The sequence below is a fragment of the Euprymna scolopes genome, chromosome 41, assembly GCF_053919585.1.
Source record: "Euprymna scolopes isolate OS-2025 chromosome 41, ASM5391958v1, whole genome shotgun sequence".
NCBI lineage: Eukaryota > Metazoa > Mollusca > Cephalopoda > Sepiida > Sepiolidae > Euprymna > Euprymna scolopes.
Genome location: NC_136522.1, coordinates 8,071,658 through 8,096,379, shown reverse-complemented (window position 1 = coordinate 8,096,379; position 24,722 = coordinate 8,071,658). Strand labels below are relative to the sequence as shown.

The window sequence follows — 24,722 nt, the reverse complement described above, 5'->3', positions numbered from 1 at the left end:
AGAGTAGATAAACACACGTTTGTATTTCTATTCTCTCAACAGCGGCGCAAAGTTATTGGATTAATGCGTACAGCGGAATGTACATTCGAAAGGATTTGAGATTCATCCAGATTCCCAAAGAAATCTCCAAGAAGCACATCCCAGATATGGTCACGGACGAAGGCATAATGTATTCCCGAGAACTGGAATTTTTCTCGTATAGCACCATATATTATGCGAAACCTTTCTGCAAAATCAGTGAGTTTTTGTTTGTTTGTATGTTTGTTTTTTTGTTGTTTTGTTTTTCTAATAAAATAATTGTTTATAGTGTATTAGGAATGGTTAGGGAAAAAATATTACCGACTCCATGGCAGTCAACCCCAAGAGAAGAGTAAAGGGATGCAGAACAGGGATCACGTTATTGTCGGCATCATTCTGAGTAGATTATATGAAACGGAAACGCCAAATGATATCGAAACGCTAAGGCAATAAAACCGCAGCTGCTGACAAGGCAAAACAATATTTTTCGTTTATTAATTTTTTTACGGTCACTTTTGTTTATTGAATTTTTAGGTGAAACTAAAGAATGTATAAGAAGCCCCCGCACGGTAAGAATGGCTTTCTAAATAATAACGTTATTATTTCAGTACGGTCCGTACACTGTATAAGTACCTTTTTTACGGTATCTTTTGTTTATCAAATTGTTAAGTGAAAATACAGAATAGATAAGAATGGCTTTCTAAATAACAACGTTCTTATCTCATCACGATCCATAAACTGCACAAGTACTTTTTTTGGTTAAAATTACCATATCATGACTTTTCGATAATAGTTAGTTTTACCTTAATTTTTAACTGGACAGCTTTTTTTTTGCGAAGAAAAAAAAAACACAATTTTCGTTCGGTACTTTTTGGCAATTTACGTAATATAATGTAACCCACGTTTAGATACGAGCCCCAACACGTTGTAGCAGTCTACGTCGCAAAGGAGGCCAAGACGAAGAATAACTCGAACTCACTTTCTTCTGCAACAACGATATTTATTTCCTTATTCTCTCGCTATAATTGATGTCTCGTTACTGCCGTGACGTCTCCCACATCTCTGACGCACTCTCGAACATCATCCACGTCTCTAACGTGATTTCTCTAAATTTTATAGCCTGTTTCCTTACAGAGACGTCATTTTGCATTTCGTATGCGCGCTCTGTTACAGTAACCTGTACGGAATAGGCCGACGATAACGCGGTTCCTATTTTGTATAAGAAACTGAAATTATACTACTGCATTTGAATTGATTATTACCGGCCCATTTAAAGTCACAAGAATTATGTAGACTATTTTTTTCTATGTCTAATAATGTCATGACAAAGCCACAGGACTACATACCTCCGCCTGACAATGTAAGTATGTGTTAAAAGAAGGTTTTGCTTCCTTCTATTTATTACTTATTAAATTGTTCTATTTTTAATTTACTAATTCGTTTTCCATTTACTGTTTCGTGTTATTTTTACTACTACTGTTATGTGTATGTTCTTATTTTTATCTTTTATGACCTCACCAACTCGCTGATGGGAAACAAAGTATGCTTACATAACTTTCTATTTCTTAAAACTGCCTGTTGTTATCCTCGACGGTCGTGCATCTAAACAATACAATATAAATGCGGTAGTGCCCCAAGCGTCTATCCTTGGACCTCTGTTGTTCCTAATATTCATAAATGACCTCCCCGACAAAATTGCCTCAGAGATGGGTATATATTCTGATGACACCACACTCTATAATAGGCATGACAGGAAAACAAATGAATGCATATCTAAAGAAATGGCAGAAACACTAGAGGATGACCTCCAATCTGTGGCGAGGACAAAAATGGATGGTCACGTTCAATGCCGCCAAGACAAAACTGGTTTCCTTCAATAAATACAAGAAACCTTCTCTACCACCAATAGCAATGGCCAACGACACTTTATCTGAGAGTACATCTTTCAAACTCCTTGGCCTAACGTTCACAGGAAACATGAGTTGGAACAATTACAATGAAAGCATTGCCAGGGCCGCTGCAAAGAAGGTAGGCTCTCTCTACCGTGCTAGAAAACTACTAACACCTGAAAGTATCCTGTACCGCTATAAGGCCACTATTCGCACATGTATGGAGTATTGCTGTCATATTTAGGCTGGTGCATCTGCTACTAGTCTCTCGCTCCTAGACAAGGTTCAAAAGAGAGTCGCCAATCTGATAGGCCCTGAACTGGCATCTAAGCTTCAGCCTCTGTCCCATCGACGAAATGTTGCATCCCTCTGCCTTTTCTACAAGTATTTTAATGGAGAATGCTCTGACGAACTGCAAGCACTTGTGCCCCCACGACGTAAACATCCTCGACAAACCCGACAAGAAGCTAAATCCCACCCCACACAGTAGAGATCCCTAGATGTAAAAGATCTTTCTATTCCAGTAGTTTCTTCCCTAGAACCGCTAGACTTTGGAATTCCATTCTGGGTCCCTGCTTCCCCAACTGTACTGACCTGCAGAAGTTCAAGTTTAACTTGAACAGACACCTTGCTGCCCAAATCCCTACATAGTACTCCAGTAGATGTTACCGCTGATAGTAGCCCCTACACCAAAGTGGCAATGTGCCTTGTTTGGGGTAAAAATGTAATTTTAAAAAATTAAAAAAAAAAAAACTATAAAGCAATTAAGCTGGGATTCCCAATACTAAATCTCCTTCCCCATCAACTTATCAAAATGTATGGCCTGAACATACTTGTTCAACTATCCCCATTTCCTTCTAAGGGGAACACCTATATCCATCCGGACAGCAAAGAAGGCTGTCGCCATAATCCTCAAATCTTACGGCCCACGGCCAGTTCGTTACGTGTCAACGGTCTCCATCCTCTCATCAACTCACCAATCACCACGGTATTACACGATTCTACCGTCTTCCGCCTCAGCTACGTAGAGGAAACATATATCTCTAAGTCTGGGAATTGCAAACCGGCTTTATTAACCCGTAGCACGCGGGGCCAAGGATGTTCGCACATAAGCATCACTTGCTTAAGCTGGTCCGTACTAGCATCATCCGATTTATTACTATGCAATAGAATGTTGCTAAAATAATAATTTCGTATTTTTGTTTTAATGGGCGTGCCAAATCGTTTCTAAATTGCAAATTTAAAAAGAGACTTCCCCACACCATCTGTTATTTTACGCACGCATATATACATATAACAGAGAGAGAGAGAGAGAGACAGACAGACAGACAGACACAGCGTCATTCAGGTAAATTTATTTCACACACATGAATATATTTCTTCTTTCTGGTCATTTATTTACGGTCTTATTAAAATAAACAAATAAATTTGTATTAAAAATAACAAACCGTTAATACGTATTTATCTTAACTAGCGGACCCCGTGGAAATTCTACAGCGACATCGTTCATATTTAATATATTGCTGCTGGGCATTCTATTGACGTTCATCGTGAATGGTGACCATGCGATATTATTGTAACCCTTTTGTTAAAACTGTAAAAGTATTTATCTAAGTAATCTGGTAAATGTAGTGTCAGAATATATATGGTTATTACGGTTTGTCTCCAATATCCTTATAGCAGTCTACGACATATTTCCATTGTATGGATGCCCGGCACAAACAGAATCCCAACGATATAATTATACTATCTTTAGACAGAACAGATACTACCCTTGAATCATAGCCATAAAACCAAGAAGGTATATTTTAGTTTTATGTACGTCCTAAAAGTAGTATTAATTTTTATTTTTATTTTTATTTTTTATTTTTTATTTTACGTTGCGTGTTTGGTGATCGGGAGATCCTATTTATTAAAAAGGGGGATAGAAGGTGATAACTACGGCTATGACAAGATATTCTTTTCATTATTTTTACTCTCGGGTATATATCAGTTAATATCTTATATGCTTTTAGATACAGTGATGTGGTTCTCGATTGATTAACTGCGTGTAACTGTGTCGGGTATATACTCGAGAGTCAAAACAACGAAAAGAATATTCTGTTGTCATAGCCCTAATTATCACTAGGGCTATAACAAAAGAATATTCTTTTCGTTGTTTTGACTCTCGAGTATATACCCGTTAATATCTTATAAGTTGTTATAGAGACTGATGTGTTTTACTGTGCCGAATATATACTTGAGAGTCCAAAGAATAAAAAGAATATTCTGTTGTAACAGCCCTGGTTATAACATACTATGAACATTAAATTAACGCATATCTATTTAATAATTTAATGTTTGTAGTGTGTTATCACTTTTTATCCTCCTTTTTAAGAAATCGAATAATTTATAACCTGGAAACCGTGACACACATACGTACGTACGTTAAAGGTACTACGGTATTAATCTATAATATAAATATCACCTGTCTGTTTAAATGTATGTATGTATGTATGTCTGCCTAAAACTTTCGACAGAGGCGACGGATTTTCACGAGATTGGTATTGTTTGGAAGCTTGATTCTTCACGCGACAAATATCGAAAAATTGGATAAAAACATTAATTCCTTCACCCTCAACTGGGCACTTTTCTACAGGGAGGGGTCGCTTTTTTCGAAAGTTATCTTCTCTTTTCCATTGACTAGCCTATTATAAACCTTCGGAACTTCTTGTTTGGAGATGAGCGCAACTGCAAATACGTCACTTATTTTTCACTTTCTTTTCCTTCTTCGCGGTACGGGTTCGAGCTTGCTAACTACTCCTATATTTTTTTTTTTTTTTGCGCTTGCTTTTTTTTTTTTTTTTTTTTTTTTTGCTCAACCAACACCCTTATTTATACACACCTCCACTTTCTTTTCCGCCTTTGCGTCACGGGTTCGAGCCTACCTGCCTACTTTTTCTTTTTTTTCCTTTTTGCTCAACACACACCTACAAACTCCTGGGCAATGCCGGGCACACAAGTTAGTATATAGATAAATATTTGTATGTTTATATGAATAAATGCGGATGATTTTGTCTTAAAAGAAATTTAACTTTGGTTTCAAGTATTTCAAAGTGAGAAATTTGCGAACCGATATTGAACAAAACCATATATTAAGTCGATGCAAAAATAATGTTTTTATATTTGTAGCTGAACATAAAAAAACATTATTTTTGCACCAACCTAATAGTATAGTAAGTCAATAAAAAAAATATTTAATGTCGTTATTACATGGAACTAATAATTTCATCATCTTTCCGCAGATTGTTTGGAACGGTCAAGTGCGAATCGACTGTCGGCCTTTGAAGTCGGCGAACTGCAAGAGGCGATGACCAGCCTGACCAAAGAATCCTACACACTGAATCTGAACGTGATTCTCAAGTACTACAAATTCAATTTAAAAAATAAAAAGTTCATCTACGACCACAATTCGGACGTCTTCTTTCACTGGAACCGCCTCTTCGTGCTAAATATCGAGCGCCTTCTGCAAAGGAAGCTGAACGCCTCTCTGGGGGTACCCTACTGGGATTGGTTAAGCCTCAAGTTGCCTGATATCGTTCTTGAGAAAACCTCTGCCAACAACCAACGGAATCTTTTCAGGGGAAGTACGTACGCCGGCAGCCTCACAATCTTCTTTTTTTTGGAAGAGTCTCGAGACTAACGTAAAAAAATGAGTTTTGTAAAAGAAATTTAAAAAAAAAAAACAACTTTGGTAGAAATGCACAGCGCGTGAATAAAACTTTCACCCATTTTTATATTTTTCTTTTGAGATACGATATTCCCTCGAATATCACGGTAGATAGGGACCAAGACCACCTGTGATATTTGAAAAATTCGCGAAACAGGACGAAACCATTGTTTTTACCTTATTTAATTGTTTATAGGCTGTTTAAAACCATCTACAGCACACTATTACAGTTCAATACTGTACATGAATACACCTTTAACACTAGAGGATTAAGCAAGTACGTAGATGCAACAAGTTAGTTAGTGTGGCAATACATGTACAATGCATACATATGTTAAAAAAATCGATTTCTTAAGAGAAATTACAAATCCATCAAATAAATAAATATTAAAATAAAATTTTAAAAAATAATAAGTATTTATGGTAAAAATTCGCGATAGTAATATTTTGAAAAACCCGTGAAGTAGCGAATCCGTTATAATCGAACCGCGAAGTACCGAGGATTTACGAGGATTTACTCTTCATATATATATATATATATATATATATATATATATATATATATATATACCGAGGATTTACTGTATATATATATATATATATATATATATATATATATATATATATATATATATATTTACGAGGATTTACTTTCATATATATATATATATATATATATATATATATATGAAAGTAAATCCTCGTAAATATATATATATATATATATATATATATATATATATATATATATATATATATATATATATATATATATATATATATATATGAAAGTAAATCCTCGTAAATATATATATATATTATTTCGATTATAACGGATTCGCTACTTCACGGGTTTTTCAAAATATTACTATCGCGAATTTTTACCATAAATACTTATTATTTTTTAAAATTTTATTTTAATATTTATTTATTTGATGAATTTGTAATTTCTCTTTAGAAATCGATTTATATATATATATATATATAGATATATATATATATATATATATATATATATATATATATATATATATATATATATATATATATGAAAGTAAATCCTCGTAAATATATATATATATATATATATATATATATATATATATATATATATAGTCTTAAAAATAATAGGCGGAAGTTTCTCGAGAGCTCTTTCGGCTATCATCTCGTCAGGAGAAAATCGATAGCAAACTAAATAATATTGTGTCGAAAAATAAAGAGTTCTAATGGGGAACTTATTAAATATGCCAAAAGTACGGGGACACTAAATAAATTTATTTACGTTTAAAAAATTAAATAAGTTGACGGTGAATCTTGAGACGTATATTAGTAATCGTCATCAACTTTGGTCCGTAGTGAAGGGGTTCCTGTCCTTTCGCAAGTATTTATCTATTGGTGATCAATTTGCTAGGCAAAATGCTTCCAAAGACAATAGTAAACAACTTGCTCTTCTGGTTCGCAGAAGATATGGGTGTGAACCCATTAATGGAAGCAAACATATTTTCAATTTTTCAAAAACTGTTCTTACAGAAATTGAAAATAGAGTTTTGTCTAGGGGTTTAGATTTTTGTATTCCCCCTACGAGTATAAATAAAGAGAGAACACTTTCTGCCTTTGAAGTTTTGTTCTCTCAACTTAGACATAATGTGCCGAATTCCCCGGAAAAAATTGTTGGGATGAAATCTAATTTAGTTGCCTTAGCTCACCGATATAGTAACATTCCTGTCGATCATAGCGACTTTGTCTGGAACATAACGCAATTTAAAACTATGAAAGCGTTAAAGTCTAATACTGATATTTATATGTGCAAACCAGACAAAGATGCGGGAGTGGTGATTTTGGATAAATCGGACTACGTTGAGAAAATGGCAGTTATTCTCAATGACGTTTCGAAATTCCGTAAACTCGGCCCTGTCGAGTTGACGGATAATACTTGCAAGAACGATGTTAAAATGCAAAGACGTCTACTTGCATTATTTAAAAAGGTTTTTTGCAAGAATGTCTATGACAGGATCAGGCCCTCTGGGTCACAACGTCCCAGAATGTATGGTCTCCCCAAAATCCATAAGCAAGGTGTTCCACTGAGACCTATTTTATCAATGGTTGGTTCAGCACAACATTCTTTGGCTCAGTGGCTTGTGGAAATTCTGCAACCTGTGCGCGAGTTATACACCACGCATTGTATCCCAGATTCTTTTCGGTTCGTTGATTGTGTACGTGAGCTGGATTCAAATGCAAAGACGTCTTTTATGTGCTCATTTGATGTCTCTAGTCTCTTTACCAACATACCGTTGGATGAGACTATACGCATATGTACCGACGCTCTCTATGATGGTCGCCTGGCTGCTCCGCGGTTTTCTAAAGAGATTCTTATTGAACTCATTTTAATGTGTACTAAATCCGTGGAGTTTAGTTTTTGTGATATTATGTACTGTCAGGTTGACGGGGTTCAATGTGGAGTCCGTTGGCCCCAACTTTAGCGGATATTTTCGTCGGGTACCATGAATCCGTTATGTTTAATTCTACAACTAAACCCACTGCATATTTCAGATATGTTGACGACACTTTTGCTATTTTTCCATCGCAAAGTGAAGCGTCGATATTTTTTAATAGGTTGAATTCTTTACATGGGGCTCTTAAGTTCACTATGGAAAGTGAGAAGGACAATTCGCTTCCTTTCTTAGATGTTCTTGTCGAACGCTCAAGGGGGGGGGGCTTTCTCACTACAATTTATAGAAAGCCGACATTTACTGGCCTATATGTGAACTGGTTGTCTTTTGTACCTAAATCACGTAAGGTCGGCCTAATTAATACTTTGGTACATAGAGCCCTCATGATTTGTTCGCCTAACAGATTAGATGTTGAACTCGATAAGATCAGGGAAATATTCATCAATAATGGTTATCCTGTTGACCTTATTGATGACTGTATTTTCAAAAAGGTTGCGTATTTTAAATCCCCTAAAATGTTTGGACCCTTGAAATGCCCGGTTTATTTGAAATTACCGTGGATTGGGGAGGGGAGTAATAAAATTTCCAAACAGATTCGAAGAAGTATTTACGACTGCTTCAATTCTGTGTCCTTGCGTTTGGTATATACTACGAGACCTGCTTTTTCGTCTTTTCGCAAGGATAGTTTGCCTTACATCCAAAATAGTAATATTGTATATCAATTTAAATACCAGTGCGATACTGGTTATGTTAGGCGAACATCCTTGCACCTTTTGACTCGTATAAACCAGCATGTTCCATCGAAGATCAGACAAGGGAGGATGGGGTCTGGTGGTCTCCCTCCTTCTGCAGCCTTGGACTTTGCTATTGGCCAGCATTTGGTTGACAACCCGTGCTGTGCCGATAGATATAAAATAGATTGGTTCGAGGTGCTACATAGAGCGGACTCCAAAAACCATTTAAAGATTTTGGAGTCTGTCTCTATTGCGGTGCGTCAACCTTCTTTGTGCCGGCAAAAGGAAACATTCAACGCATTGTTTCTCTTTGGGGAACTTGGAAGTTTTTCTCCCGTTTTTTTTTTTTTTTCTTTCTTTTTTCCCTCGTTGTGCCGATATTTTAATCGTTTTTAAACGTAAATAAATTTATTTAGTGTCCCCGAACTTTTGGCACATTTAATAAGTTCCCCATTAGAACTCTTTATTTTTCGACACAATATTATTTAGTTTGCTATCGATTTTCTCCTGACGAGATGAAAGCCGAAAGAGCTCTCGAGAAACTTCCGCCTATTATTTTTAAAACTATATATAAATTCTGTACCTCTAAACATATATATATATATATATATATATATATATATATATATATATATATATATATATATATATATATAGTAATGTGATTGATAATTTAAAATTCAAATTAGAATTAAAAATTAAAAATCTGTTTCATAAGAAGAAACAACAACAAAGTCAATAATTTGTACGATCGTTTCGGAAACGATGTTTTTATTGTGATAGACATTAAGCCACGGACAATAATTTTGACATATTGTTTTTTTAAACAAAGTCTCCTCATCAGCAAAAGTATTGGGTATTTTTTTTTATATGTAAAATACACCATAAATAGATCTAGCAATTTTTAAGTAAGGTAGATGTATCTTTTAATTGTTCGCCTTTTGAAAACCGTAATTATCGTCAAAGCATTCATTTGGATGTTGATTGTAGCTTATAAATGTACATTTATGAGCTACAATCAATATCCAAATGTACATTTATAAGCTACAATCAACATATATCAAGTATAAAAGCCATTCTCTGAAACTCCGTGGAATAAGGAAAATTTTCAGTTTTTAATTTTTATTCCTTGTCGAATAAAAATTTTTTGTTGCAAATTCTAATTTACAGAGTTTAAATTCAATTTCTTATCTCAATGCTCTTTTTCGATTATTGAACTTTTTCATCTGGTTAGGATTGTCCTATAAATATTATTTTGTAATCGCTTTAAGTTTACAGAATTATTCAGTTTGTAAACTTAATTTTTTTTTTTTTGATTTGTCCTCAATTAGTTTTTCGTGGTGCATACTCTCTTCTCCAAGCCTAACATAGTTTGAATTACCTACTAGACATCATCTTTTGAGTGTCTTCGTTCTCTCTGAACAAGAATTTGTCAGGACAACCTGACGTTAGAACACTTCACCTTACAATTAAATTCTGATCACGTATTCAAAACTAGCAGGCCCCATTTCCTGGCGTTATCCAGGAGAATTTTTTTAAAAACGTTTATAAAAATATTAATATTAATATATATATTTGCTTAAAGTTTACAGAATCATTTTAGCTTGAATGTTTTTTTTTAAATTTGTATATAGATAGATAGATAGATAGATAGATAGATAGATAGATAGATAGATAGATAAACTGGTCATCATATCCAGTTTTGTTCGTAGATGAACAAGAGATCATCGTGCCCTCCTGCTGACATGCATGAAGTTCATCTAACATATCTCTTATACTATTATATAAAAGGAACTATTATTATATACAGTAGGTTCTTTGATATGACAGGGGTGCGTTCGAAATAAATGTTTCTGTTTAGAGCACAATTGAAGCAGGATACTTGACTTTTGCATTTTAAACTTTAATTCAAGCTATTACATATAAAAATAATTTTATAAAGTCAACAGTAGGTTCTCTACAGTGCAATGTAGACTTTAATGCACTGTGGACTAAGTAACTGCGGGGGGGCATGTAAAGCTTTCTCCAGATGCACTGTGATGAGTCCCCAACTAGAGCAGGCAATCAATCGATTTGATTGAAAAATGGGGTATTTCAGTGATTTCGATAATATAAAAATATGGGAGTGTGAAACTTTCGTTGATCATCATTCAATCCCGGGCAACGTCGGGTACCTCTGCTAGTATATTATATTTTTGTGTTTTTCTATAATTTTCAAATATTTGATGAGCATTACAGAGTGGAACGATAAAACTGTCGCCCTAGAAAAGCGACATGATTCTATTACCGTTTGATGAAACCCGGTTTTCTTTTTCTTTTTTTTTCTTTTTTTTTTCTTTTTTTTCTTTTTTTTTTTTTTTTTTTGCAGAACATCTACTATTTGGCCAATTGTGTACAGACCCAAAGAGCGATAGGAGCCTTATATCAAGTCTTAAATTGACACAATGTTCAACGAGCGAGATCGGAGATACGCCACTGTACAACTCATGCTCTCTACCAATCCAAGTTATTACAACAGGACCATTGCCAGCACCCACAAAATGCATCGCTGGATTGACACGAATAACAGGGACGTGCCCAAGGTGATGAAAACAAAGTTTCCGGCCACAGTTATGGTCTTTGGTGTAGTTTTAAGTGAGGGCCACATAATGCCACCTCACATCTTCGAAGTCGGCTTGAAAGTCAACACCAAAGTGTACCTGGATGTGCTGAAGCGCGGCTATCTCCTGGTGCAATCGGCCTCTGGCAAACCCTGGGTGTGGCAGCAGGACTCGGCATCAGCCCACAAGTCCAAAGAGACCCTGACTTGGCTTCAGAAGGAATGCTACGACCTTGTACGCTTTTCTCATTGGCCTCCCTTTTCCACCGACTTGAACCCGCTGGACTACCTAGTTTGGTTATACGTCGAGAATATCACCAACATGACCTCCTACAACACCAAAGCCAGCCTGAGCGCCGCTATCTGCCGAGTATTCACCGAGCTCCTGCTGCCCCTTGTGGAAAAGGCATGCGCCCAGTTCCGGACACGTATCGAGGGGGTGATTGAAGCTGAATGCTACTACATTGAATAGATGTCAGCTCTACTACATAATCAAGTTTCCTGAATTGATTTTTTCAATAAAAGTTTTAAAATAAAGCTGTAGTGTTGTTTTCTTTAGGGCGACAATTTCATCGTTCCACGCTGTACTTGATGAAGTTATTTGGAATCGGTAATTCCTTTTGCACCGACCTAATACATGGATACTCGTTTCCTTTTCAGTTCCTGAATATTTTAGGTTCGGTGAAAAGTTCGTTCATCGCAACCCCAAACTCGAGGAAGTACTACAGAAGAGCAAGTGCCGCCTCTGGTCCGACCTTCGGATGGCGTTTGAAATGAAGGACTTCTGCCACTTCCTCCAGCAGTACAGCGTCGTCATCAGTCGGGTTTTGTGGTTGGTCGGCGACGGGGAGGTGTTTTCCATCTCCAACGTCAACTACGCCATCTACGACCCGCTCTTATTCCTTATCATGTCCAATGTCGACCGGCACTTTACCATATGGCAACACATGAGGCTAAGGGAAGGGCGCAGTGCCAGCATCAAGGCTTGCGGGCCGAAAGATATTACCAAAGACCCACTAGTACCGTTCAACACGGAAGAAACCTGGAGTAGTAAGTTTCATTAGTTATGTCTCAAGCAAAGGTGCATGAGTTATGTCTGACGCGTAATTAGTCGTCTCAAAATGTAGAGGAAAAGTTAGACATAATATTGGTTTGGGGGAACAGCCAACTTCCCAAAATGTGTCACTTTCTGGGTGTTTAAGTGTACTTATTTTTGTTCATCTCTCTCTCTCTCTCTCTCTCTCTCTCTCTCTCTCTCTCTCTCTCTCTCTCTCTCTGTGTGTGTGTGTGTGAGTGCATAAGTTTATATATATATATATTTACATTATAATTATATATATAATTATATATGTATAATTACATTATAATTATGTATATACATAATTACATTATAATTATGTATATATATAATTACATTATATATATATATATATATATATATATATATATATATATTTCTGTGGAAATATATTTTATTTCCTTATAATATGTACCAATCCTTATTTAAGAAGCTCAATGTAATTACAGAGCAATATAGTGAATAAATGACAAAAGTCTATATTCCAAAGTCCATGATGTTGACCATCTTATAATTTATTCCTTTAATTCAGTTGACCTTTACAATTCTTGACAGTATCTGTTTCGTAGCGCAATATCAATCATTTAATTATTATATCAATCAGTGAATCTATTTTGCCCTTAACTCATCAAAAGAAATTGCAACAATCAATCCGTCAAAAGGAAATCAAGTGCGTTTTGACATGATTAAAATCCGAAAATTGGAAGAGAAGCTGTAAATATCTAATAAAACGTTTCCATTACGCCATTTTGAATTTCACAAATTTTTAGTATTTACTTCAACAGTGCTCAATACGTAGGTAGAGCTATGTCGTAAGTTTCATTCTCGTGAGAATTCATCAGGCTTATGCATAAGTGTGGCGAATTCTTACAGTAATGAAACGCAGAACATTCTTTGTAGCTTAACTGCCATATATATTTTCATAACTTATATATGCGCGCGTGTGCGTGCGTGTATGTGTGTGTGTGTGTGTGTGTGTGTGTGTGTAAAATAACCCAGGCATAACCATTAAACGTGCCAATGAATCTAATATATTGGCCATAATGCTCACCGAACCATATATTAATAAATTAAAAGAAATTCTATCCGATACATCTAAATTTTTAAAAGATACGGAGAAATCCTATCGAACAACTCAAAATAAATATTAACAAATTAAACACATAAAGAAAACTACCCGTTTCGTCCTATTATTTCGCAAATACCTACACCCGTTCACAAACTCACAGAAAAAAAACCCTATCAACTAATTTTGCCGTATGTATCCTCTAGTTACAGAGTTGCCCCAACAATGAACTTCTAGCTTCACTAGACGTTGAAAGTTTTTTTTACAAACGTCCCTGTTCACGAAACTATAGAGATAATAATTGATAATATATATAACTAGCAGGCCGCCTGGCATTGCCCGGGTGTAAAATACGCTTAAATATGATATTTTCATAAATGCAGAGTTCGTATATATATATATATATATATATATATATATATATATATATATATATATATATATATATATATACAAAGCTGAATGTCTATGTGTGTGTGTGTGTGTGTGTGGTCACGAATAGGCTCCTATATGGTTGACTATTTTTAAAAACTGATTACATATAATGATAGAAGATTATCGAGACACAGGAATTGGTATATTTGTATCTGGCAGAGCAGTTGTTCATTAATATTGTGGGGTCTGCGTTCGCGCCTGGTCCACAAAGTATGGAAATAAAAAAATTTAAAATTAAAAAAAAAAAACGTTTACAAGTGTTTTTGATATAGATGTACATAAGAATATTTTGATAAGTATGTTTTAACGTAAATAGGGATGGTATAATAAAATTGTGGGGGCCTGCGTTCGCGCCTGGCCTCCATAGAATGGAAATACGCACAAACTTTAATAAAGACTTTTCATATCTATCTGCGTAAGTATACTTTGATAATTATGTTTCAGTTTGAAGAAATATGATATAATAAAATTATGGGGTGTTCGTTCACACCTGACCTCCATAGAATGGAAATATGTCACAAAGTTTAACAAGGTTTTTTAATATAGATCCACAGATATTGTGATAAGTGTTTCAGTGTGAACAGGTATGGTATAATAAATTATGGGGTTATCTATTTTATTTTTACTTTATCCATATTTTGCTTTGATTTTGATACCCCCCAAATTCAACCCAAATTTACAACCCTTCCTTTTCATAACCTATCATACTTTCATAAATCAGAGTCCATTTTCTGTAGGCTGTTTTTAAACCAAGTCAACGACGGGTACTTTGCTAGTATATATATATATATATATATATATATATATATATATATATGTACCGTATGTATTACTGTATATTGGAAGCAATATATAATAATGATTAAAAAGTTAAGAAAAAATTGACTCGTGCGCCACCACCGAGAATTGAAACCAAAATGTTTAACTTTTACTTTTAACGATTTACTGTTTCCTTTAACGTGAATGCCTGACCTATGAGACATGTTTACTGCAAAGCTAAAAATTAAAACATGAACTAATGGCTATTCTGTTACGCATGCATATTCGTAATGCCGTCGTTCGACCTTCACCTGGCAAATTTCATTATTTTAATTTTCACAATTTTGCACCGTATTTTCCCCGGCAAAAACCCAAAGATAAAGTTTTACATGGATTCGAATATCCTATATATTACGTTTCATGTCTGCAGACCTAAAACTGACAGAGGAGTTTGGTAAACAATTTTTTTAAACAAATATATATATACGCATACACAAATATATGCAGAAAGAGGTTTGTGTTTACTATGACCATTTTACGCAAATATTACGCAAGTATAAATAATGTAGAATATCTGCGTGAATATAATTACACGTAATAGTTAACTAAAGATGATCATCCCATGAGAAAAGCGAAAAAAAACTAATAGGAAATTAATTAAAATGAATGTTTAAAAGAATATTCAAATTAGCTAGATCTTTTGCAGATGAATGCAATTCAACGACCCATATATAAGAAAGTTGTAGTTTCTTTTTAAATAAATAGAAAAAGGCACAGTTTTTATATAAATATCAATACACAAAAAAAAACAGAATTTATAGGAGTATATATAATCCCACTCTCCCCGCACTTAAAATAAAACTAGAATATATATATATTCAGAAAGTGTGAGAGTATATATATATATATATATATATATATATATATATATATATATATATATATATATATATATATATTTCTGCTCAGTTGGTAGAATGATCGCCTAGCATGCAAGAGGTTCGAGTTTCAAATCCTGAGCGCGGATATGTCTAACTGATGAGCCCAAATGAGGGCGAAACTCGAGCCTTGGACTTCCGCTTTGTTGGCTTTCATGGCTCTTGTGGGCTGCGACGTTGGTTCGGCTGTGGAAAATGATTATATATATATATATATATATATATATATATATGGTCTTTTTATTTATTTTTTGTTTTGTTTTGTAGAACTCGTGAGAGAGAACGCATTTCCAAAGGCTGCCAATTCCATCTCCCATTTTTTCTACCGATATAGAAACTTAGAAATCAGCAAATACGCCAGGAAACTCGACCGCGTATGCCACGTCGAAAAGAGGAACTGGTACCTCTGGGTTAAAATCGAGTTCCACCAAAGCATTCCCTGCTCAGCAGAAATCAGGGTTACAATTGCAATCCCCCCGAACAACCGACACCGAAACTACAGCAACATCTACGAATACAAGTTCTACATCAAAGACCGCCTGTATTTGAAGAACAAACGAAAGTTCACCGTGTGGGAGGACGTCTCGGACCTGTTGGATAAATATCCGCACCTGAAGGACAACTACCGCATTAGCTTGAACTTCCGGTACGACAAACACTGCAATCGATATTTGATGAAAAGGAAAGAAAGATATTCTGCGACTTTTATTACGGGTAAGTCATTTCAGACGATGATATTTAAATGAGTAATTTTTTTTTTGCTTCCCCCACTGAGCAAATTAGGCACAAGGCCGTTTTTAAATGTGAAGAGTAGGGAGGAGGGGGACCAGTTCCTCCGATAGTGACAATTGGTATGAAGGCTTTCCCCTTCATTGACCAAAACCGATTGCTACAAGAGAAATGATCTGATATGTGTGGTATTCAAATGAGTATCCGATGGAAATGAAGTGTGACTACCGTTTTCATCTGGACTGTTATTCCCACAGCGTATCAGCCGATGTGGTCTCCGACCTTCTTCAGGTGTATCTTGTCGAATGCGGAAATCTGTACAAAATTGTTGGAACTGTGTGACCTTTGCACGTGACCTTACACGACCTTGAACCTCTGATCGCGGCCCAGTTATGATCTTAACCCTGGGTCGATGCCCAATTATGACTATCCTAGTCACCGGGTAATTAATTATGTCGACTGGGCAAACAGGTCTGCCAACCGTTGGTACGTCGCGTCACCCAGTGAGTCCACTTCAAGGCGTTGGAGGACTCTTCTCGGTTGCACGGTCCTCAAGGCCTGTTCTTCTTGATCGTCTAGTTGGTCGTCCTGTTGACTGGGTGTTCGTTGACGGGAACGTGGTCACAAGTGGCAAGTAAAAAAAATGAAGTTACATGGAACAACAGCACATCAGCAAACAAACTCCGGAGGTTGGTTGATATATAATGTATGTAGGAAATTCATAAATGATTATCTACAGACGTATGTACAATTAAAGATTAAATGGAAGCAAGCAATTAGATTTGTGAATGAGCTTCTTGTTGTTTAAATACTCGGTCGGAGTCGCGGACCGTTGGAATTATCGTTAAGGTGTTCTGGTTGGTCTCTTCCTAGGTCCTCTGAATTCTATTAAGTTGCAAATTGAGCTCTCTGGCGACCAGCGAGGGGGAGAGAGAAGTTGGGTGGCTGGATTCCTCTGCCGAGACCTTTATCTCTGTCTCTCTCTTCTTCTATCTCCTTCTATCCGTCTCTATCTCTTATTAAATCGAGTTTTACAGATCTTATATAGTAAAACCCTTGAATAATGACGACGCCTATGTTCTTCTTCGACCAATCAAATTGATTGATAACAATCCACCTGATTCCTTCTCATTGGTCAATTTGGCCTGTGGCAGGTATTATTTTTCCGCCCCCAATTTCCAAAATCAAATTGACTCCTCCCCAACTTGCCTGACCCCGCCTTCTCGATAATGGTTTTTTCCATATTATCAACTGATAATCAGAGGAAATATTATTTTTTAGCTTGTAATAGATCACCAGCTTTCATCTATTAAAAAAAATCCGTTTGATCTTCTTTCCCCTTTTGAATTATTTGTTTTGTAAAAACATCCGTGTGATTTTTAAAAGAAATATTCTTTACATGTCAGAATTCCTCTTAGCGCCCAAAACAATTTGCCAAAAGACATTTTTAGATAAGTCATATTGAAAAACAATTCATGTCGAACCTTGGGCTGACGTCATTAATTCTTTTATCAGGCCTGATCTGTTTCGTGTGTGTGTGTGTGTGTTTTTTAGATCAAAAACGATCCGACATTTCACCTGTCAAACAACACAGTTCAAGCCGACCGACATGTCAAATCTCTGTTTCGGAATATTTTGTGTTTAGTTCAAACGCGAGCGTATTTTGGTTAAAAAATGTTTTAAGTAATCTTTCGCTTTGAAGCTTAGCATGCGATTTCTATTTTTTATCCCCCGACCGTATGATATCTCAACAACAAGATTTTGACACATAAAAATATTAACTAAAAAAAAAATTTTTTTTTCTGTAATCGGTGTTCGCCTGGGATTGAATATTACATTCAACACAAAAAAAACGTCACATCGACCCTACTGATCTGATGTGGCCCCTCTTTGGTGTTACAACTGTATAACAAATGCATTACAGCCAAAGGAGATTACTTTGAAGGAGACTAGACTCTCATGGGTGTACTATCAAGGAAATTACCTAACCAAAAAAAAAAGTCTGAAAGCATACTTTACCAATTAGGTATGACATATTAAGGCACGACAAATATATGACAAATACACGGTTCGCCCCCTGGAATTTATGTTAAACATATTAAACGTTTAAGCGACAAAAAATAAAACATTATATATAAAAATAACTTCATAAAATCAACAGTAGTTTCTCTACAGTGCAATGTAGGCTACAATGTATTGCGGACTAAGTAACTGCGAGAAGGACTAAAAAATGGACGATGTCATTGATTATGATGACAATAAAATATATGAGTGTGAAACATTCGTTGATCCTCGTTCATTCACGGGCAACGTCGGGTCTCCCTGCTAGTCATTGATAATTTGAACGGTGATCAAGTCTAATTACTAATTCTTACATTTCAATCTTTCGGTTTTATTTTAAGCGCAAAAAAGTCTCTATCGCACCGTTTCAATGTTTCTGAATTTTTGAGATAAGGATTTATGAGTTTTATTATTTCGATTAATCGGATTACTGGTCTCATCTTGAGTGTTATTTTAACAACGTTTTAGCCGGTGTAACCTCCGACCTTCTTCGGGTGTATCTTGTCGAATGCGGAAATCAGTATGAAATTTATAGGCTTTACTAATTATGTATGATATATTAAGACACGACAAATGTACGACAAACGCGCCGTCTGTTTCCCGGAAATTAACGTTGCACAGATTAAACAATTAAGTCACACACACACACACACACACACACACACACACACACACACACACACACACACAATCGACATTTAAAATATTTCAAAAAAATATGATTTATTTTTTAAAGAAAATGGGTTTATAATTATGCACGACAACTTAAGACATAACAAATGTACGACAAATACACAATCCATTCCCCTGGAATTAACGTTAAACCCATTAAATGTTTAAGCCACAAAAACTAACATTTCAACATCACAATAAAATATAATTTCTGTTTGAAAAAAAAAACGGATTTTACTAATTATGCACAAAAAATTAAAAAATTAAGGTACGACAAATGTACGACAACTGCTCCTGCTGATTTTCTATTCGCGTGATATTTTGACACGGTATTCGAGCAACTGAGGGTGTCAAGAACAACGAGAAATCGATTTTAATATTTACGAACTGACATGCCGCTTTATTTATTTATTTATTTATTTATTTTTGCTTAAAATCTTTGTAAAAAAATAAACAAGTTTTCTTTTGTTGGGGGGTAGATTCACGAGAGATTTGGGAAAATTAAATTTTCGATTGATATATTTACTTTTCATTGTCAATTTATTTTTGTAAATATTTACTATTAAAAATAAAAAACACTTAATATAAAAATAAATACCGTCGTCCACGAACCAACTCACGTTGTGTCCAGATTCAGTCGCAAAGACTAAGACAAAGGATAGGAAATAACTCCAACTCGCTTGTACTTGGTAGCAACAACATTTACTTCCTCATTCTCTCTTTACCGCTGTGACGACCCTCACGTGATCACGTCCTTCACCCCTCGCACGTAATCGCGAACGTTACCCACATCTTTAATGTGATCGTTCTCTTTGTCTTTTTATGGTCTTTTTCCCCCTTTCCTTGTGACGTCATTTCGCATGCATATATATTCGCGCTGTTACAAGTATTTATGATTATAAAAAGTAAACAATTTTTTTTTCTTTTAACTTGACAGAACATTGGTTTCTTTCTTTATTAGTCTAAGATATTTTTAATATCCCCCCCCCCACTAAGTCTGAAAAGAAACTCACGCGGTGCCTTTAATAAGTTTCCAGACTTTGTTATACAGACATTAAAAATTGTAGTAGACTTTTGAAAGTTCAGTATGTTATTGCTATACATCTTATGTGATGACTGACCAATTTTTATGATTTCAGGTTCAAATGAACAGCTACACCAGGAATTGAAATACATCCTACTAAAGCCTGATTATCACAGCTGGTGAATTTCAAAAATGTAATCTGAACGTGAGGACAATTTAGAAAAATAATATGCAATAAAATTGTGTTTTAAACTTGGGGAAAAAAAGGGACACAAAAACGTATGGAATGCTTCAGATTACTTTTGGACCATCTCGCATAAATCGAACATCAGTTTTTGAGTGGCATAAGAGAGTCAAGGAAGAGAGGGATGATGAGAAATGCGGGAGGAGTAAGGAAGTCAGAATACCAGAGTTGATTGGCCAAATAAAGAATTTCATAGATAAGGACTTTCGTGTGTCTATAGAGACAATGTGCACAGTCTGATGTCAGTGTGGGAACTGTAACACAATTATTCGCAAACTGAAGATGTGGAAGATTTGCACAAAGTTTATCCCAAAGGATGCTCCATCATTGGCACAGACTATTTGACCAAGATAGACATCAAAACAGTTCCTTGCCCTTCCTCTAGTCCAGACCTTGCTCCCTGTGACTTTTGGTTATTCCCTAAGCTCAAGGAAAACCTTAGAGGCTGTCGTTATGAAACAATTGAAGAGATGAAAGATGTTGTGCTGAGAGTCATTGACAGTCTGACACAAGAGGATTTCCATGGAGGCTTCCAGAAGTTATTGAAACGGTACAGCAAATGTATTGCAGCCAAAGGAGATTACTTCGAAAGGGAACTAGAGTTTCATAGATGTACTATCAATAAAAGTGCCCATATGACAATAAATACAGCATTTGACGAATCGCTTTTATTATATAAAAGGAACTTTGTGTGTGCGTGCGTGTGTGAGAGAGATAGAGAGACAGTTCCTTATGGACTCCTAAACGGCTGGTCTGGTTTTTGTTTTTGTTTTTGTTTATTTGTTTTACAAGTGCACTATGTGCCTGGCAGTGTTTTTGTTTCGGAATATTTTCGATAAGTATCAATAATCGATAATCGAAAACATTCGATGAAAGAAGAAACAGACGATTTCGACTAAAGTCAACACCTTACACAGCCTAACATCACAAGCGCATTTGAAAAGTTTTATAATCGCACAAGCAGAAAGGCTCGACATATAAAATTAACAGTATACTCTTTGATATGACAGGGGCGAGTTTGAAATGAATGTTTCTGTTTATAGCACAATTAAACCATGATACTTGGTTTTTACATTTTAAACTAAAATTCAAACGATTATATAAAATAACTAGCGTGGGTGCCCGGCGTTGCGCGGGTATTTGGAGATGTATGTTGAGCAAATAAAAAGTGGTCAATTTTTTTAACTTTGACCACTATTCTGACCCCTTAAAATTTATTGTTTTGGGCTCAAATCAAGTTATTAAGTTAGATCCATGTCCAATGAACCTATATTTAGAATTTAAAGTGTGTAGACCCAAAATTGTGGGAGGAGTTTGGTAGAGTTCTCAAACGTCAAATCGTGTAACTTTGGCCCTTTAATCGCCAAATTTCTGTCCGACAACCGATCACATAGATTTTATCAAATCTCAATACCCTGTATATCAAATTTCGAGTCTGTAGACTGAAAATTGACAGAGTTATTGCATAGGTAAATGTACACACAGACACACAGATACACACACAGACAGACAGACACTTTCACTTTTATAGATATATAGATTTCATAAGTAGGTTCTGTTGTGAACTAAGTAACCGGGGAGAGAATTGAAAAATGGTCGATTTCACCGATTTCGATGACAATAAAAAAAATAGGATATTGGAGCATTCGTTGATCCTCATTCATTTCCGGGCAACGTCTGGTCTCCCTGCTTGTAGGAACATAAAATGATCTTTAATTGTTTAGAAAGATGTCGTTAAAAAAAAGAACGAACAGTTTGGCCAACCCAATACTTTTTTATTGTTTTCTTCTCTTTATTGGTTATTTAATTATTTTTTTTTTCTTTTTACAGAGGAAGAACAAGAGTGACCACCTTAAAGTCTTTATCAAAGTTCGAACGGGAAACAAATCGTAATTCGACCAGGACTCTTACAAAGAGTGGGGTCATTGTATCTTGCTTATTTTCGCCTATTTCGCTTTATTAATTTTGTCGATTAAAACTGTTGACAAAATTTCATTGAAAGCCTTGTGTTTTTTCTTCTTCAAAGAGATTCTGTACATGCGTAGTTGCCACTTCCGGTCATTCGGACAGGATGTACAATATTGGAAGTTTTAGATCTAGTGCGAAAGTTTGTCGCACTCACGGTGAAGCCGAAAATCTTCTTCCTGATAACCAGCTGCCGGAAGAAGTTGTATCTGCAGAGTCACTCAGTACCTTCAAAGCCAGAGTAGACAAACATTGGAGGAATCATCCGCTTCGCTTTGACCACAAATCTAGAGATGATGTGAATTAAGAGACCGTAATCTCGGGTGTCTAGGTCTGTGTTCCTTTTTACCGTATACTGTATTGTATTAAGTATAAATCTCTCATATATACAATGAATATCTTCTTCCTATTTACTTGCCTTTCCATGGGGGCAGAGTTAGACACAAGGTCAGTTTTTAATGTGGGGGAAAATCCAGTTCCCAAAAAGGGGCACTCTGGATAGGAACAAAAATAAAAAATTGTCTCAGTCATGAAGGATCTATCGATAGTTTACAATATATTTTAGTATAATTTTGTTCGACCACACTTCTTCTCTCAACGTGTGGTAGACGTGTGGAAACAGCGGCCGGAAGCTGTAATCTCGGATGTATAGGCATGTGTTCCTTTTTTACTCTATATTGTATTGTATTAAGTATACACTTATACTCAAAATACATGTTGTTTATTTTATTATTATCTCGGATACATTATTCGGGCAGAGATGGTAAGATACATATATAGAGAGATAGAGACATGTAGTATGTCCAACTGATGGGGCATTATGGCTAGCTCTTGGCTGGTACTAAAATTCGAAAAGTATGGTAACATGATTTTTGGATAGCTTACAACACTTCTAGGTGTATCAGAATTTTTTGGGAATTTTTGACAGCCCTAACACGAAACTGCGAATAAAATATTTAAAAAAAACTCGTAATTTCTCATTTAAAAGTGGGTTGTTTATTTTCTTTATGGATTATACTCCTAAAATAAACTATTAAAGTTGTATAAAAAGTAATAGAAATATTATTTTTTATTTAAAAAAAACAGTAATGAAATCAATTGAATTTTACGAGTTAAGTATTTTTCAATTTTTAAACTTTAAAAATCTATCAAAATTTTTCTATTGATTCAATTTTTACGATATTTTCAGGGTCAATGTGATTTTTTGGATAGCTTACAATACATTTTAGTATAATGCTACCATTCTCTTAGTAAATCCAGCTTTACATATACAATCAGGAGCAAACGCCGAAATATCTGCTTATTTACACCACAAATCCCGCTCGCATGTATATTACAGAAAATTAAACAATGCAGCTGGGTTTGTTCGAGCACACTTCTCTCAACATGTTGCGAATGTGTGAAAACAGCTGCCGAAAGAAGTTATATCTGCAGAGTTATTCAATACCTTCAAAGCCAGAGTAGACAAACATTAGAGTAGGCACCGCCAAAAATGGCCGCAAAATCAAGTTGTTGTTGTTTTTTAAAACTAAATTACATTTATTAAAATCCATTATTTCTGAGTAACTTTTTTTTTCCAGAAAGATAAAACCCTGAATTTTATCATATAGAAAACAGAATAATGTAAAACTTTTTCTACTATTTTTAATTCAATTTTAAATGTTAAATTTTCCCAAAAAGTTAACAATTGACATTTTTTGTCTTGCACAAAAAACGTATTTAAATATTTAAAAAAAAGGGGTTTTGAAATAATTTATTTATTTATTTATTGTCTAACTAAGATTTAGGATGATTTTCTAAGAGAATATGCAAAAATATTATAATATAAGTACCTGAATTTCAAATAATTCCACTTATTCATATAGGTAACCAAATATTTCGTGTCGACGTAGAGTTCAGATCGACTCTGTTTACGTTTTCTTTTGATAAGAAGAAAACTATGGAAGACCAAACAGGCCAAAAAAACTTATTTTTCAGTGACGAAAATTTCAATGTATTATTAAGATGAGGCTGGCCAGTACCAGATGGGTGACTATTTGTATGAGTTTGGTTTTTAATGTGTATGTGTGTGATTGCCAGGCTCCCCAAAATGGGGGGGGGGGCAATTTAAAGCAGAATAAAAAAAAATTATTTCAGCGCGTTTGGTCCACCGTAGTCGAAAGGCGGCAAACGTTTTCAAACGAGATCGAAAAAAATGATGCTATTTTTAACACAAAGGGCACAATATTTATCGAATTTTTTTTTTTTTTGTATCGATTATTCAAAGCATGCTCTGTTTAATAATGGCCATGCATTATTCGGCTCGCTAAAAAAAAATTGTTAATTTATTTATCAAAAATTTTAAAATGGCTT

At 35.1% G+C, this 24,722-nt stretch overlaps 1 protein-coding gene across 1 annotated transcript in view; it reads left to right on the top strand.

Annotated features, from left to right (window-relative positions):
- Window positions 1–22,400, top strand: part of LOC145266701 (hemocyanin G-type, units Oda to Odg-like) — a 69,978-nt gene extending 47,578 nt beyond the window's left edge. The window contains exons 4-8 of the mRNA XM_080122626.1: window positions 43–237; window positions 5,192–5,533; window positions 12,060–12,449; window positions 15,943–16,389; window positions 22,236–22,400. Coding sequence (XP_079978752.1) covers window positions 43–237; window positions 5,192–5,533; window positions 12,060–12,449; window positions 15,943–16,389; window positions 22,236–22,252 — 1,391 coding nt within the window. The 3' untranslated portion in view covers window positions 22,253–22,400. The remainder of the gene's footprint in view (window positions 1–42; window positions 238–5,191; window positions 5,534–12,059; window positions 12,450–15,942; window positions 16,390–22,235) is intronic.
- Window positions 22,401–24,722: the final 2,322 nt, after the last annotated feature.